The sequence below is a fragment of the Prionailurus bengalensis genome, chromosome B4 (genome assembly GCF_016509475.1).
Source record: "Prionailurus bengalensis isolate Pbe53 chromosome B4, Fcat_Pben_1.1_paternal_pri, whole genome shotgun sequence".
Classification (NCBI taxonomy): domain Eukaryota; kingdom Metazoa; phylum Chordata; class Mammalia; order Carnivora; family Felidae; genus Prionailurus; species Prionailurus bengalensis.
Genome location: NC_057358.1, coordinates 82,211,574 through 82,224,630, shown reverse-complemented (window position 1 = coordinate 82,224,630; position 13,057 = coordinate 82,211,574). Strand labels below are relative to the sequence as shown.

The following is a 13,057-nucleotide window of genomic DNA, read 5'->3' as shown; positions in this document are numbered from 1 at the left end:
TGAACCAGCCAGGCACCCCAAGATTCTTACCTACTTTTTTTTTTTTTTTAATTTTGAGAGAGAGAGAGAGACAGAATCTCAAGCAGGCCCCGCACTGTCAGTGCACAGCCCCACATGGGGCTCGAACCCACAAACTGTGAGATCATAACTTGAGATAAAATCAAGAGTCAGATGCTTAACTGACTGAGCCACCCAGGAGCCCCCCCCCCTTACCTACTTTTGATGACTTTGCTTCTAATGTAGAAGATAAATAAATGGTATTATTATCTTCGGAATTTTGTTGGTGGTCTCAGACTTTGTTTCAAAGACCAGGAGGAAGGTTGCAGTAGAAATAATAGCTATCGTTTATTGAATATTTATATAATAGTCCCTATATACAAGTGCTTTCACACATGTAATTTATATCTCAGGGTAGTCTTGAATGTCTCCGTCTTTTCTTTCTAGAAGGCATTGTTTTCTTTATGTTACCTGAGGATTTTCCAAATATGAAAGGGAAACAAGAAAAGTGAATTTGGAAAGTTGAAGAATTTGTCTGAAGAGCTTAGTTTAGAACTATCTTATTCCATGATGGAAAATACATTGATAGTGATTCATGGGGATATTTGGCTTTTTAAATATATACCTTGCTTTCTGTCCTGTGTTTTGTATATGGGCTCTCTCATCTTTTGCACAACTCTCTTTCTTATTTTTATCAACGAGCTTTTAAAAAGAAAGACAAGGTAGTTATTGGGAGATAGAAGGATTATGTATGCTGAAATTACTGGCTATCAGTCAGTTGGCTTGCTCTTTAAATCTTGAGGATGGGGCAAGTGAAGTATATGGATCAATCTGAACATCCAGTGCCTGTGTTTAGTCAGTAAGGACAGGTTCCTTTTCTGGTTTTGGATATAAGTTGTATGTTTTGAGGAGTTTCCACTTGATAAGAAATAAGGGCATTTTAGATTCCAGCACTATTCTTCCCACACAGGAGCATACATGGGGAAAAAAAAGGATTTGTTAGTGGTTGAAGGTTTGCGGGAGGAAAGTGGGGGGAGAATCAAGACGGGAAAGGTTTGCAAATGCATATGACACTGAGCTAGAGGGGTCAGTGCTGCCTGCAGATGCACAACCCCATTTGTGCACTTGAGCATGGCCTGAGGGAGTATTGGCCTGATGAATGCAGAGAGAGATGCGTTTTGATCGAGGTAATTTCCCTCAGATGGGTCTCACCATCCCATGAATCAAAACCTGTCAGCAAGGAGCTAAAGATGGAGTGAAGTTTATTGTACGTTTGTTTCCATGCGACACCGTCACGCTAGAAGGGTCAAGTGAGAGAGATCATTAGAACTGTGTTGATTTACTGGGCCTGTTGTGCACTTTCCCTGCAGGGCAAGGAGGAAAGAGGCTTTAGGAGGGGAGCTGAGGGGCTCTGGGTGGGGAGGGAAGGGCAGGCATGCACAAAATAAATAAAACCCTCACTGGTCTCTGCGGGTGAGGGGTGGGCAGGCTGTTTGTAGGGGGTGGGAGGTGGGGGATCTGTATTGTTTTTTTTTCCCCCTAGAGCCCCTGGTAGATTTGCAGCAGATGCTCTGCCTGGATCTCCAGTAGAGATACTAAAGGTCTGATTAAAAAGGGAAGCTCATGGAGAACTCTCTGACCCTAGACTTAGTGGCTAGAGAAGTGTGCCCCCTCTCCTTTCTTTTCCTCCCTCAGTCTTTCCTCACCTCTTAGTTCAAAAGGAAGCACAGGAAATTTAATTTGGAAGTGAAAATCCCCATTTCAGGATGTAGCAAAATAGAGAACCAGAGGAAAGGCTGTCCCACACATTCTAAATAGACATAGGCTTTGTGATGAGATTTGTGAAGGGAGCGGCCCCAGGGTTTGCACTGGGGGGGGGGGGGGGGGGGGGAGGGCTGTGTTTCAAAAGTACCATCTCCCTGTCTGTAATTTGAACTTGCTAAAAGTACCCCTACCTCTGAATTGAATGAAAATAAGTATATAGTGATAGTTCAGCAATATACGATCTAGTCTTGCCTTTCCTCATGACGGGTGTGGATGCTCCTTTTATTACCCCTAATACCGTGCTTGGCCTGGAGACTTCATGAAATTGAGAGCTTTCATCTAGAATATTCTATAGAGATTCTCATTTTGAGTGCTCCATTTTTATCTTACTTTTATCTAAATGGTGGTAGATGAAATCAAGAAAACTTTTCCTAGTGACTTTGGTAAGGAAAAATATATGAGAGCTGTGTTCATTGGAAACCTTCCTAATTCTTTTATTACAGTTCAACAGATGGAGTAGCCAGTTAGGCAAAATTAGAAACAAATTCAGTTGAGAAAATCTTTAGTATAAGATTACAAACTGGAGTCCTTTCCCTAGATCCCTAGTTAGTTACAGTGTGGAGGCATATGTTATGGTAGAAAAGAGGATGGGATCCTAGCATTGACCCAGGTTATTTGATATGGAAATTGTTGAAGTAGTTTACAACTACCTTTAGCTAAGGGTCCTAGTAATCCATCTTCCTTTAGGAATTAAGCAGTTCTTCCATTCTGCTACTGTTCTTCCAAAGAAATGCTTATGTGAGATACCTGAGGAAATGGTAAAGTTAGGAAAGTGGGTTGAGTAAAATGTCCTGGGTTCCATTCCTGGCTCTGCCACTTACTATTTGTGAGACTTTGGTCAGGTTACTTAATTTCTCCAAGTCTTAGTTTTCTTACCTATGAAATGAATTTAGTCATAGTGCCTACTATGTATGTAATAGTACATACCTATTTAGTACAAACTTACCGTGTTTGAGATTATTATAAGAAGTAAATGAGGGGTGCCTGGCTGGCTCAGTTGGAAGAGCATGCGGCTCTTGATCTTGGGGTCTTGAGTTCAGGCCCCATGTTAGGAGTAGAGTTACTAAAAAAATTAATTAATTTTAAAAGTAAGGGTGCCTGGGTGACTCAGTTAAGCATCCAACTCTTGATATCCGCTCAGGTCTTGATATCCGCTCAGGTCTTGATATCAGGGTCGTGTGTGAGTTCAAGCCCTGCACTGGGCTCCATGCTGGGTTTGAAGCCTACTAAAAAAAAAAAAAAAAAAAGTAAATGAGATAACTGCATGTAAAGAACTTCATACAGTACCTGGCATATAGTACGCACTCAGATGTTAGTGACAGTAATATCATTATTTTAATTTATGATTATTACAAACAAGAATACTTTTTTTCTTCAAACCTGGCTCAGTGTTTTACAGTAGTTTAGATTGCATCAATTATGTGCCCACTATGGACTTGTTGCTGGTTATAATGAAAAAGGCAGAAAAAGAAAAACTATGTAGGCAATATTTTTTTCTTAGTAATACACTATGATTAAGTGAGAACTTGTGTGTGTTGGATACTTCAGTCTTTCATAGCCACCAACTTTTCTTGGCTCCTTTCTTTTTCTTTCTTTTTTTAAGTTTATTTATTTTGAGAGAGAGAGAGAGACCGTGCACAGGAGGGGCAGAGAGCAAGAATCCCACCCAGGCTCTGCACTGTCCGCGCGGAGCCTGATGTGGGGCTTGAACTCATGAACCAAAGAGATTATGACCTGAGCTGAAATCGAGTCAGGAGCTTAACTGACTGAGCCATTCAGGCACCCCTCTTGACTTCTTTCTAACTTACTAGAAGGCAGGTACAGCAAAAGGGAGAAAATAAACATGTTTCTCAAGCTGAAAGAACCAAAGTAAGACCAAGAAAGTATTCCTGCCTACTGTGTTCGGAGAACTGGACTAGTTAAACAAATTAAACGCAGAAGGTTGGATAGCTGCCCTGTTTTTGGCCAAAGTGGTGGCTTCTGTGGTCATAGGAACAAAGGCAACTCCTTGGGGATGAGAGTTAGAGGTTTTAAAAAATTCCTGTGTTTCTTGGGCACCTGGGTGGCTCAGTCATTTAAGAGTCCAACTCTTGGTTTTGGCTCAGGTCGTGATCTCGTGGTTTTGTGAGTTCGAGCGCAGCATTGGGCTCTGTGCTGACAGAGTGGAGCCTGCTTGAGATTCTCTCTCTCCCTCTCTCTTTCACGCTGTCTCTGTCTCTCTCAAAAATAAAATTTAAAAAAATTAATGTGTTTCTGTAGATCTCTTGATTGCCTTTCTTTTGACTGTCTTATACAACCTACTTTCAGACTGCAGGATATGAACTCTCTGGGGTTTAAAAAAAAAAATTAGCTCAGGAGCATCACACAGAAGTATGTTCGAAAGTTTGTTTGAACTATTGACTTGACCTTATATTGGTTACCTTTTGTAAATAAAGTCAAAGAAACTGTCCTAGCCCTTGGTGAGGGTGCGTATGTATGTATGGAGTAGAGGGTCTCATGAGATATACGGAGAGGATAGGATCTTTGTCTAGATGTGTGCCAAATTCTTTAAAATCCTTCTGGATGGAAGAACACCCAGGGAGCCCATCTGATTTTATATGTTTTTTTTTTCTTTTTTTTTTTTTAATTTTTTTTTTTTAAGTTTATTTATTTTTGAGACAGAGACAGAGCATGAACAGGGGAGGGGCAGAGAGAGAGGGAGACACAGAATCGGAAGCAGGCTGCAGACTCTGAGCCATCAACCCAGAGCCCGATGTGGGGCTCGAACTCACGGACCGCGAGATCCTGACCTGAGCTAAAGTCGGACGCTTAACCGACTGAGCCACCCAGGCGTCCCTGATTTTATATGTTTACTAATCCCAGGGCTGTGGTTTTGATTATGGTGATTGGGTGTGGGGGGGAAGGTGGAAAAGGAGAAAATAATTTTGTTTTGTTTTTGTTTTAAGATTTTAGTTTTAAATAATCTTTATATTCAACGTGGGGCTCGAATTTACAGCCTTGAGATCAAGAGTTGGATACACCAAGCCAGCCAGGTGCCCCGAAAATAACTGTTTAAAGTAGGGTAAATAAATTGGCAGGGTTTAGGTCCTGATGAGAATATATATGAGCCTCTTAACATTGAACAGTGTTAGATGTGAACATTAGCTCAGTCATTAAAATAGCTATAGGAGAATGACCAGCTCTAATGCATACTAGCTGTAATATTCTCTCCAGTTATAGGGCAGATATCATAAATCTCTTAGAAGCTTGGGAGAGGTCCAGAGCATCTTTTCTCTTAGATGACTGCAGCTAATTTCTTGACTCCCCTTTTTTCAAAATCATTTCAAACTATTCAGAGCCTTCTGTGACTTTGCTGGGCATTCATAATGCTTGGCTTTCTTTGTATGTTCTTCAGAAACATCATTCTGGTGTCTTTCCCTTCTAATCCTTGGCAAGTAAATGGAACTTGTAAGCAGTGTTCAACAAATAGTTTGGGTGTCTCCTACTAACCTTTTGTCCTTAGGTGTTACTGAAGCCTCAGTGTTCCATATGTCTGAATTACAGAAGTTTTTTCACAGAAATTTGTTGTATGGGTATTTTGTTTGTTTTCTTGACTCCACGTGTCTTATGAATATTGAGGCCCTACTTAAAATTAAGTTTTTTGTCATTCTTAGGGATGGCATACTGTATGCTTGCTTGTTCAGTTTCCTGTTTTTTTCTGTTTGTGTGATAACTTAGTTCTTAGTGCAAGATTGGCTGGCATATTGTGACCATTAAGTTATAATTTCATTCTCTTTTGTCTTGTGAGTGGAAGCTCACTTGTTTCAATCCTCTTCTTTGTCCCTGAACAGTCTGAAGATGATGAGAAACTGAAAAAGAGGAAGGAGCGATTTGGGATTGTCACAAGTTCGGCTGGAACAGGAACCACAGAGGATACAGAGGTAAAATATACCTAGACTGCTTCATAGAACCCTTGAAAGGAAGTGAGGGTGAAGAAACATTATTTCCCCAGCCTACTACTACCACTAATTACTACCTTTTTTTTTTTTTTTTTTTTAAGTAGGCTCCACACCCAACTTGGGGCTCAAACTCACCACCCTGAGACCAAGAGTCAGGTGCCCCTCCCTGGCCTTTTTTTTTTTTTTAAAGTTTATTTATTTTGAGAGGCAGGGGCAGAGAGGGAGGGAGAGAGAGAATCCCAAGCAGGCTTCACACTGCCAGCGTAGAGCCCAATGCAGGGCTCGAACCCATGAACCATGAGATCACGACCTTAGCTGAAATCTAGAGTTGGACAGTCAACCTACTGAGCCACCCAGGTGCCCCTTCCTCAGCATACTACTTAAGTGCCCAAGTAATAAGATCTTTTGTTCTTTGCTTGATATCTGTTTGGATAAAGTGGCCACACTGAATTCCATTAGTACATTTAATTCGGTGTTAAAGCCAATTAGCCTAGAAAGGAGCACAAGATTTGGAATCACAGAAGCTTGGATTTGAAAAGTGTTTTTGCCACTTAGTATTACTTACAAGTTATGGCACTTTTCTGAGCCTCAGTTTCATCATCTGGGAAGTAGAGATAATACCTACCTCAGAGTGGTATTTTAAGCATGAAATTATTCTATGTAAAAAGGGATGATTCTATGTAAAATGCTTGACACAAAGCCTATCATATTATATTTAGTAAGTAACAATGTGTTTGATTATGTGCTTGGCGTATTTCTTTGATCATTTAGTGAAGACCATATCCAACTCAGACACTAGTTGTACCTAACTCCCCTCTGGTCAGTGGACTCAAATGAGACTTCTTGTTCTTACCACTTTATTTATAGTTTTTTTGTTTTTAATTTTTTTTTTAAGTTTATTTATTTATTTTGAGAGAGTGCATGGGAGGGGCAGAGAGAGAGAGAGAGAGAGAGAAAGAGAAAGAGAATATCCCAAGCAGGCTCTGCACTGAACTCACGAACTGTGAGATCATGAGCTGAGTCAAGATCAAGAGTCAGGGTGCTTAACCAACTGTGCCACCCAGGGGGCCTCTGTTGTTTGTTTTTTAAAGACTTGTGTTTATCCACCGGAGTAACTCACTGAGTTAGCTGAGACCCTGAGCACTGGCAAAACTACTCAGAGCTTTGACAGACAATATTGATTTGGTTTAAATTTAAATTTAAGAGTATCAGTAATGGGGGTCCTGGCTCAGTAGAGCATGGGACTCTTGATCTCAGATCATGAGTTCCAGCTCTACCTTGAGCATAGAAATTATTTAAAAAAAAAAAAAAAGGTATTTATAATGGAGACCAAGTATCACCTGAGGTTTACATAAAGAACTGTTGAAATAATATGTTTAGAATTCTAGGGGAGCGCCTGGGTGGCGCAGTCGGTTGAGCGTCCGACTTCAGCCAGGTCACGATCTCGCGGTCCGGGAGTTCAAGCCCCGCGTCGGGCTCTGGACTGATGGCTGAGAGCTTGGAGCCTGTTTCTGATTCTGTGTTTCCCTCTCTCTGCCCCTCCCCCGTTCATGCTCTGTCTCTCTCTGTCCCAAAAATATTTTTTTTTTCAACATTTATTTATTTTTGGGACAGAGAGAGACAGAGCATGAACGGGGGAGGGGCAGAGAGAGAGGGAGACACAGAATCGGAAACAGGCTCCAGGCTCTGAGCCATCAGCCCAGAGCCTGACGCGGGGCTCGAACTCACAGGCCGCGAGATCGTGACCTGGCTGAAGTCGGACGCTTAACCGACTGCGCCACCCAGGCGCCCCTGTCCCAAAAATAAATAAAAAAACGTTGAAGAAAAAAAAATATGTTTAGAATTCTAGAAACTTCTTGGGTGGTAAAGAATTTGCAATGTTCTTTCTTTCTTTAATCCACATTTACCTCTTTCCATCTACCTCTGGAGATGGACTTTATTGTTTTGTTTTGTTTTAAAGTAGGCTGTATGCCCAACATAGGGCTTAAACTCATGACCCTAAGATCAAGAGCTGCATGCTCTACCAACTGAGCCAGCCAGGCAGCCCTGGAAATGACCTTTGAATATCTATTACCTAACACATTCAAAATCTTACAAAGTCTTTTTATGAATAAATATCAGAGTCAGTCTTGGGGTGCCTGGGTGTCTCAGTTGGTTGAGCGTCTGACTTCAGCTCAGGTAATCTCAAGGCTGGTGAGTTCAGGCCCCATATCAGGCTTGTGTGCTGTCAGCCTGCCAGTGCAGAGCCTGCTTCATATCTTCTCTCTCCCTCTCTCTGCCCCTCCTCTGCTTGTGCTCTCTCAAAACTAAATCAACATTAAAAATAAATAAATATCACAGTCAGTCTTGTAAATAAACCCTGAAAATTTTACAATCTGATGTTTACATTTCTTTTAGGAAGAAACTTGAAGAAGTTTGTATTCTTTGTGCTACTAATTTAGAATAAAGCATTACCTATTTTTTTGTTTTTTGTTTTTTTGTTTTTTTTTTTTAATGTTGATTTAGTTTTGAGAGAGAGAGTACAAGCAGGGGAGGTACAGAGAGAGGCGGGGACAGAGGATCCAAAGTGGGCTCTGCACTGACAGCAGAGAGCCTGATGGGCTCAAACTCATAAACCGTGAGATCATGACCTGAGCCCAAGTTGACGCTCACCCAACTGAGCCACCCAGGTGCCTCAGAATAAAGCATTACCTGTTATAAATATCAGCTTAATTACTGACTCGCCAGAATGAGCAGTAGTAAACTTAAAGGCTTGTTTTTTTGTTTTGTTTTGTTTTTAACATTTATCCATCTTTGAGAGACCGAGAGAGTGAGAGCGAGCGCGTGTGAGTAGGGGAGGAGCAGAGAGAGCGGGAGACACAGAATCTGAAGCACGCTCCAGGCTCTGAGCTATCAGCACAGAGCCCGTTGCGGGACCTGAACTCACTGGCTGTGAGATCATGACCTGAGCTGAAGTCGGACGCCTAACCGACTGAGCCACCCAGGTGCCCCCTTAAAGGCTTGTTTTAATTGTAGTAAAACTACTCCCTCTTTGCCAAGGAAACTGTTGAACTAGTGGTATTCACTAAGGTGGTACATTTGGCTTCTCCAAGATAAGGCACATGAGGATTTTGTTGCTTGCCAAGGAATAGTGGCTTTTGTTGGGAGAGTCAGTGCATGTAAAGCAGTAGTAACATCAGAGGTTGATGGAGTTTACATGAATCAGGTAACTTTTATTTGATTCCAAAGAATTGTATCCGTCATCCAGGTAAAATGGGCTGGGCTTATATACTCTTTTTTTTTTTTTTTTTTTTAAGTTTATTTATTTATTTTGAGAGAGAGAGAGCGGGAAGGGCAGAGAGAGAGGGAGAGAGAGAATCTCAAGCAGGCTCCGCACTGTTAGTGCAGAGCCCGATGCAAGGCTCAAACTCCCAACCCGCAAGATCATGACCTGAGCCAAAATCAAGAGTCAGGTGCTAACTGCCTGAGCCACCCAGGCTCTCTATACACTCTTTTTTTTTTTTTTTTAATGTTTATTTCTGAGACAGAGACAGAGCATGAGTGGGGGAGGGACAGAGAGACCGAGATACAGAATCTGAAGCAGGCTCCAGGCTCTGAGCTGTCAGCACAGAGCCCGATGTGGGGCTCGAACTCACAAACCGTGAGATCATGACCTGAACCAAAGTCGGTCACTCAACCAACTGAGACACCCAGGCGCCCCATTACACTCTTCTTTTTAATCTAAATTAAACTTCCTGTGTGGATGGAATGAAAAAAAAAAAAGTCCCCTCTGCTGGAGGCAGTAGTTGGAGTGAAGATGAAAGACTCAGTGCTGTTTGTGAGTCACTCCCAGAACAAAAACATCTTTATCTCCTTCTCCCCCACTCCTCATTTTGTGCCTCTCTCCAGTACTGACTCCCTTAAGGAGATTCATATTAAGGACTCACTTCCCTCCCAGTTATTCTGTTAGCATTGTAGATTTATGTGTCCTCTGTGGATTTGGAGGCTTACCGAATAGCTGGTGGTTGGGGTTTAATGCCCAGAAGGGCATCCTCCTCACTTTCTCTATGAAAAAATAGCATTGGTCAACTCTTTTCCTGTGAGATCTGTCATCTCCCCACTGACTAGAATACTCTCCAGCCTGTTAAGAGTCCATTGTTTCCAGACTAACTTGCTATAAGGCTGAGTGGCCCTCTCCTTCAGGAATCTATTTTTCTACCACTATTCTCTTCTTCCTCTTCCCCCCACTCCCTACCCCCCACTCCCTACAGTCTTCTCCCCTCCTTTCCCACCAGACCTTCCCAGCTCTAACTGGATAACTAGAGAGATTCAGGAATGAAATCTCTGGCTAGCAAGCTTAAGCCTGGGTCTTCCCTCCTTCTTGAACCTTGTGATAGCTCATGTGAGTTTGGATTAAAGCAGCCAGGAACCCAGGCCACTGTTGTCTTGCAATCTAATTTTTTTCTTCTTGCTTCTTCCTTACAGGCAAAGAAGAGGAAAAGGGCAGAGCGCTTTGGGATTGCCTGATGAAAAGCTCTTAATGCTTTCTGTTCTCCAGTGGTTTCCATCTCTCTGACTTTTCTTGGTCATATATATAAATGCACAGTCATGTGCCTAGGTCCTGCCTCACAGTGAGAGAGCATGTACCCCGGGTACATCCAGGAACTTCAGCAGCAATTTGACTCATTGCTGTTCCAACTTTAAGGTTGTTGTTCTTGTGTTGTTTTTTAATTATTATTTTGCTTGTTAATAAAAAACAAATAGAAAAGAAAACAATGCGTTTTATCAGATGCTCCTTTGAGTTCTTGGGGCCAGATTAGACTAGATAAGGGGGAGCTTCAGGGGCAAATATTACAGGAAATTAGCCATAAGGCCTTTATCCTTTACAAAGGAGAATAAGGAAAAGGATTTGAGTCTGTCCCTTTAAGCCTATTTATTCCCTTCTCTCATACTCACAAGCATCCTTTTATTCTTTATCCTCTATGAAGAGGCCAAGTTTCACCCTGACTCTTTGCTTTGGCAGGTTGGCGTGACCCACAGGAGTAGAACATGGGGGAACCCTGAGTTTTAGGGGGTGCAAAGGATATAAATACAAGGTCTGATGATTGATAGTCTGTTAGGGAATGGAGTTCCGTGTCCCTATTAAGGAGACCAGCAGGACCCTATTTTCAAGAGTGACCTGGTATGATACTATCTGGTTTCAGTCAGAGCCAATATGTGGAACCCTACTGGTTATGCAGTTCAGGAAAGGAGATGGGTCAGTTACCCCTCAGAGCTAGAAGAAAGTGTAGGGATTCAAAGCAAGACAGAAGATGGTCAGAGGTGTTAAGAATTGTTATCTAGGTCATTAGGAAGCAGTGGACTGGAGGCCTCTACTTTTCTTTTTTTTTTTTTTAAGTTTGTTTGTTTATGTATGTATGTATGTATGTAATCTCTACACCCAGCTTGGGGCTCAGTGAACTCAAGATAGATCTGGAGATCAAAAGCATGCTCTTCCAGCCAGGCCCCCCTGGAAGCTTCTGCATTCTATCTAATCAAATCCTGTGCTAATTTGTTGTCTTCTGTTACAGAAGTATACAGTTTTAGTGGTTGTGTTTCTTAGATATTACTAAAACTCCTTTTCCTTGCTAAGCCTCTTACTTAGGTTTGGCTCTAAGCAGGCTACTTGTTTGTATTTGATGTTTCACCTAGATTTGAGACATCCTACTTAATCTTTTTTTGGATATGTTGGTATAGGGTTTCTCCTCTTGCTCTTTATTTCTAGACATCTCTGTAAGGTTAGTTTTTGGTTTCTTTTGTTTTGTTTTTTAGAATAAAACTTAAATGCCTGGCACCTGACGTGAAGACTTTCATACCTTGATCAGATCCTGTGTTGCTGTGGTGTAATTCCTTATTTCAGTTTCTACTGAAAACCCTCCTGGTTTTGTGGTTAATAGAAAAGTAATGGTTTGAATTCCTTCCTGACAAGAATCTCCTTCCACAATGCCTCTTTGGTAGCTGAGTAGGATGGGGACCTAAGTTTAGATGCTTTAAAAAAACTATGCCTTGGAGAGCAGATCCAAAGATTGCCTATTTATTGTGAAAATTGCCCCAATTTGAGACTTTGGAGAGGTGAACAAAAGGGAACACTGTTTAAACTTTTCCTTCCCTCTCTTCCTTCTGGCCTGTTCTGTTTGCCTTCCTTTTCTTTTCTCCAGGCCCTGATCTTGAGGCTAACTTTTCCTCTCTTTACTGTGTCTCTTACTTCATTTGAAAACAGAACCACAGAAAATTAGTTGTTTTGTAGCTTGAGAGAGACTATAGATTCAGTAAGGGTTTTCTACCCAAGGATGGGAAAAGTAAGAAATAGGTATAGGAATAGAGCACTGGGTCCTTCAGAAGTTTTCTTCACTTTGTCTCTTCATCATCATCTTTGTTAAAAAAATTTTTTAACGTTTGTTTTTGGGAGAGAGAAAGACAGTGTGAGCAGGGTAGTGGCAGAGAGAGGAGACACAGAATCTGAAGCAGACTCCAGGCTCTGAGCTGTCAGTGCAGAGCCCAATGTGGGCCTTGAACTCAGGAACAGTGAGATCATGTGACCTGAGCCGAAGTGGGACGCTTACCTGACTGCACCTCCCAGGTGCCCCTAAATGGATTTTTTAATAACCTTTTTCATCCAATTCCAGCAGCTGTTCTTATGTTGGTCAGAAGTCATTCATCTCCAAACCTGATCACCAAATCCTCCTCTTCCTGTCTCATTGTAGTCATTCCTTGAATACTTTTTGAGTGTATGAAAATTCAGGATGCCTGCCTTTTTTAATAATTCAAATCTTAACATAGTAAGTCCCTTTAAAAGCATCCAGGCTTGGAATTCATTATCTAAGATCCAAGTACCTTTCCTTTCTATCCCCCACTCGCCCTAGTGTAGCTGATCTAGGATCCAGATATAGTTAGCTGACTCCAGTCCTCTTTTCCCTGTCCTGAAGCTGTGACATTCTCTGCATACCTGGAAGCTCTTAATGAGAGAGTCTGTAAAAGATGTGGAGGGAACTACCTTTCTCAGCTATAAATCTGTGCCTTTTTATGGTTCTCTGAGAACCATGGGATCGTTCTTTTTCTCCACCATCACCCCAAAATGCCCTTCCCCCTACTCCAACTCCTAGGAACTTCTGAAGATAGAAGGCTAGAAGTTTCTGTACTGGTGAGAGCTATAGGAAGGAAGACATGAATAAGAGCAGGACTTCTTGGGTTTGAGTCGTATTGCCATGTCTGACATGAGAAACAGATGAGGGGGAAGAAAGGAACTTAATATAAGGGAGAATAACTTTTTCTCTGTTCTC

The 13,057-nt window shown here is 41.8% G+C and overlaps 1 protein-coding gene across 2 annotated transcripts in view; it reads left to right on the top strand.

The window, feature by feature from the left end:
- LOC122473728 (SAP domain containing ribonucleoprotein) overlaps positions 1-13,057 on the top strand; it is a 55,400-nt gene that overhangs the window by 38,955 nt on the left and 3,388 nt on the right. Inside the window, exons 10-11 of one of the 2 annotated variants that reach the window (XR_006294702.1) lie at positions 5,652-5,741; positions 10,224-10,443. Coding sequence is in view for 1 of the 2 variants with exons in the window: in XM_043564363.1 (XP_043420298.1) it covers positions 5,652-5,741; positions 10,224-10,265 (132 nt within the window). In the remaining variant the exon portion in view is untranslated. Of the gene's footprint in view, positions 1-5,651; positions 5,742-10,223; positions 10,515-13,057 lie in introns of those variants that run through there. The other variant, XM_043564363.1, reaches the window with a different exon arrangement.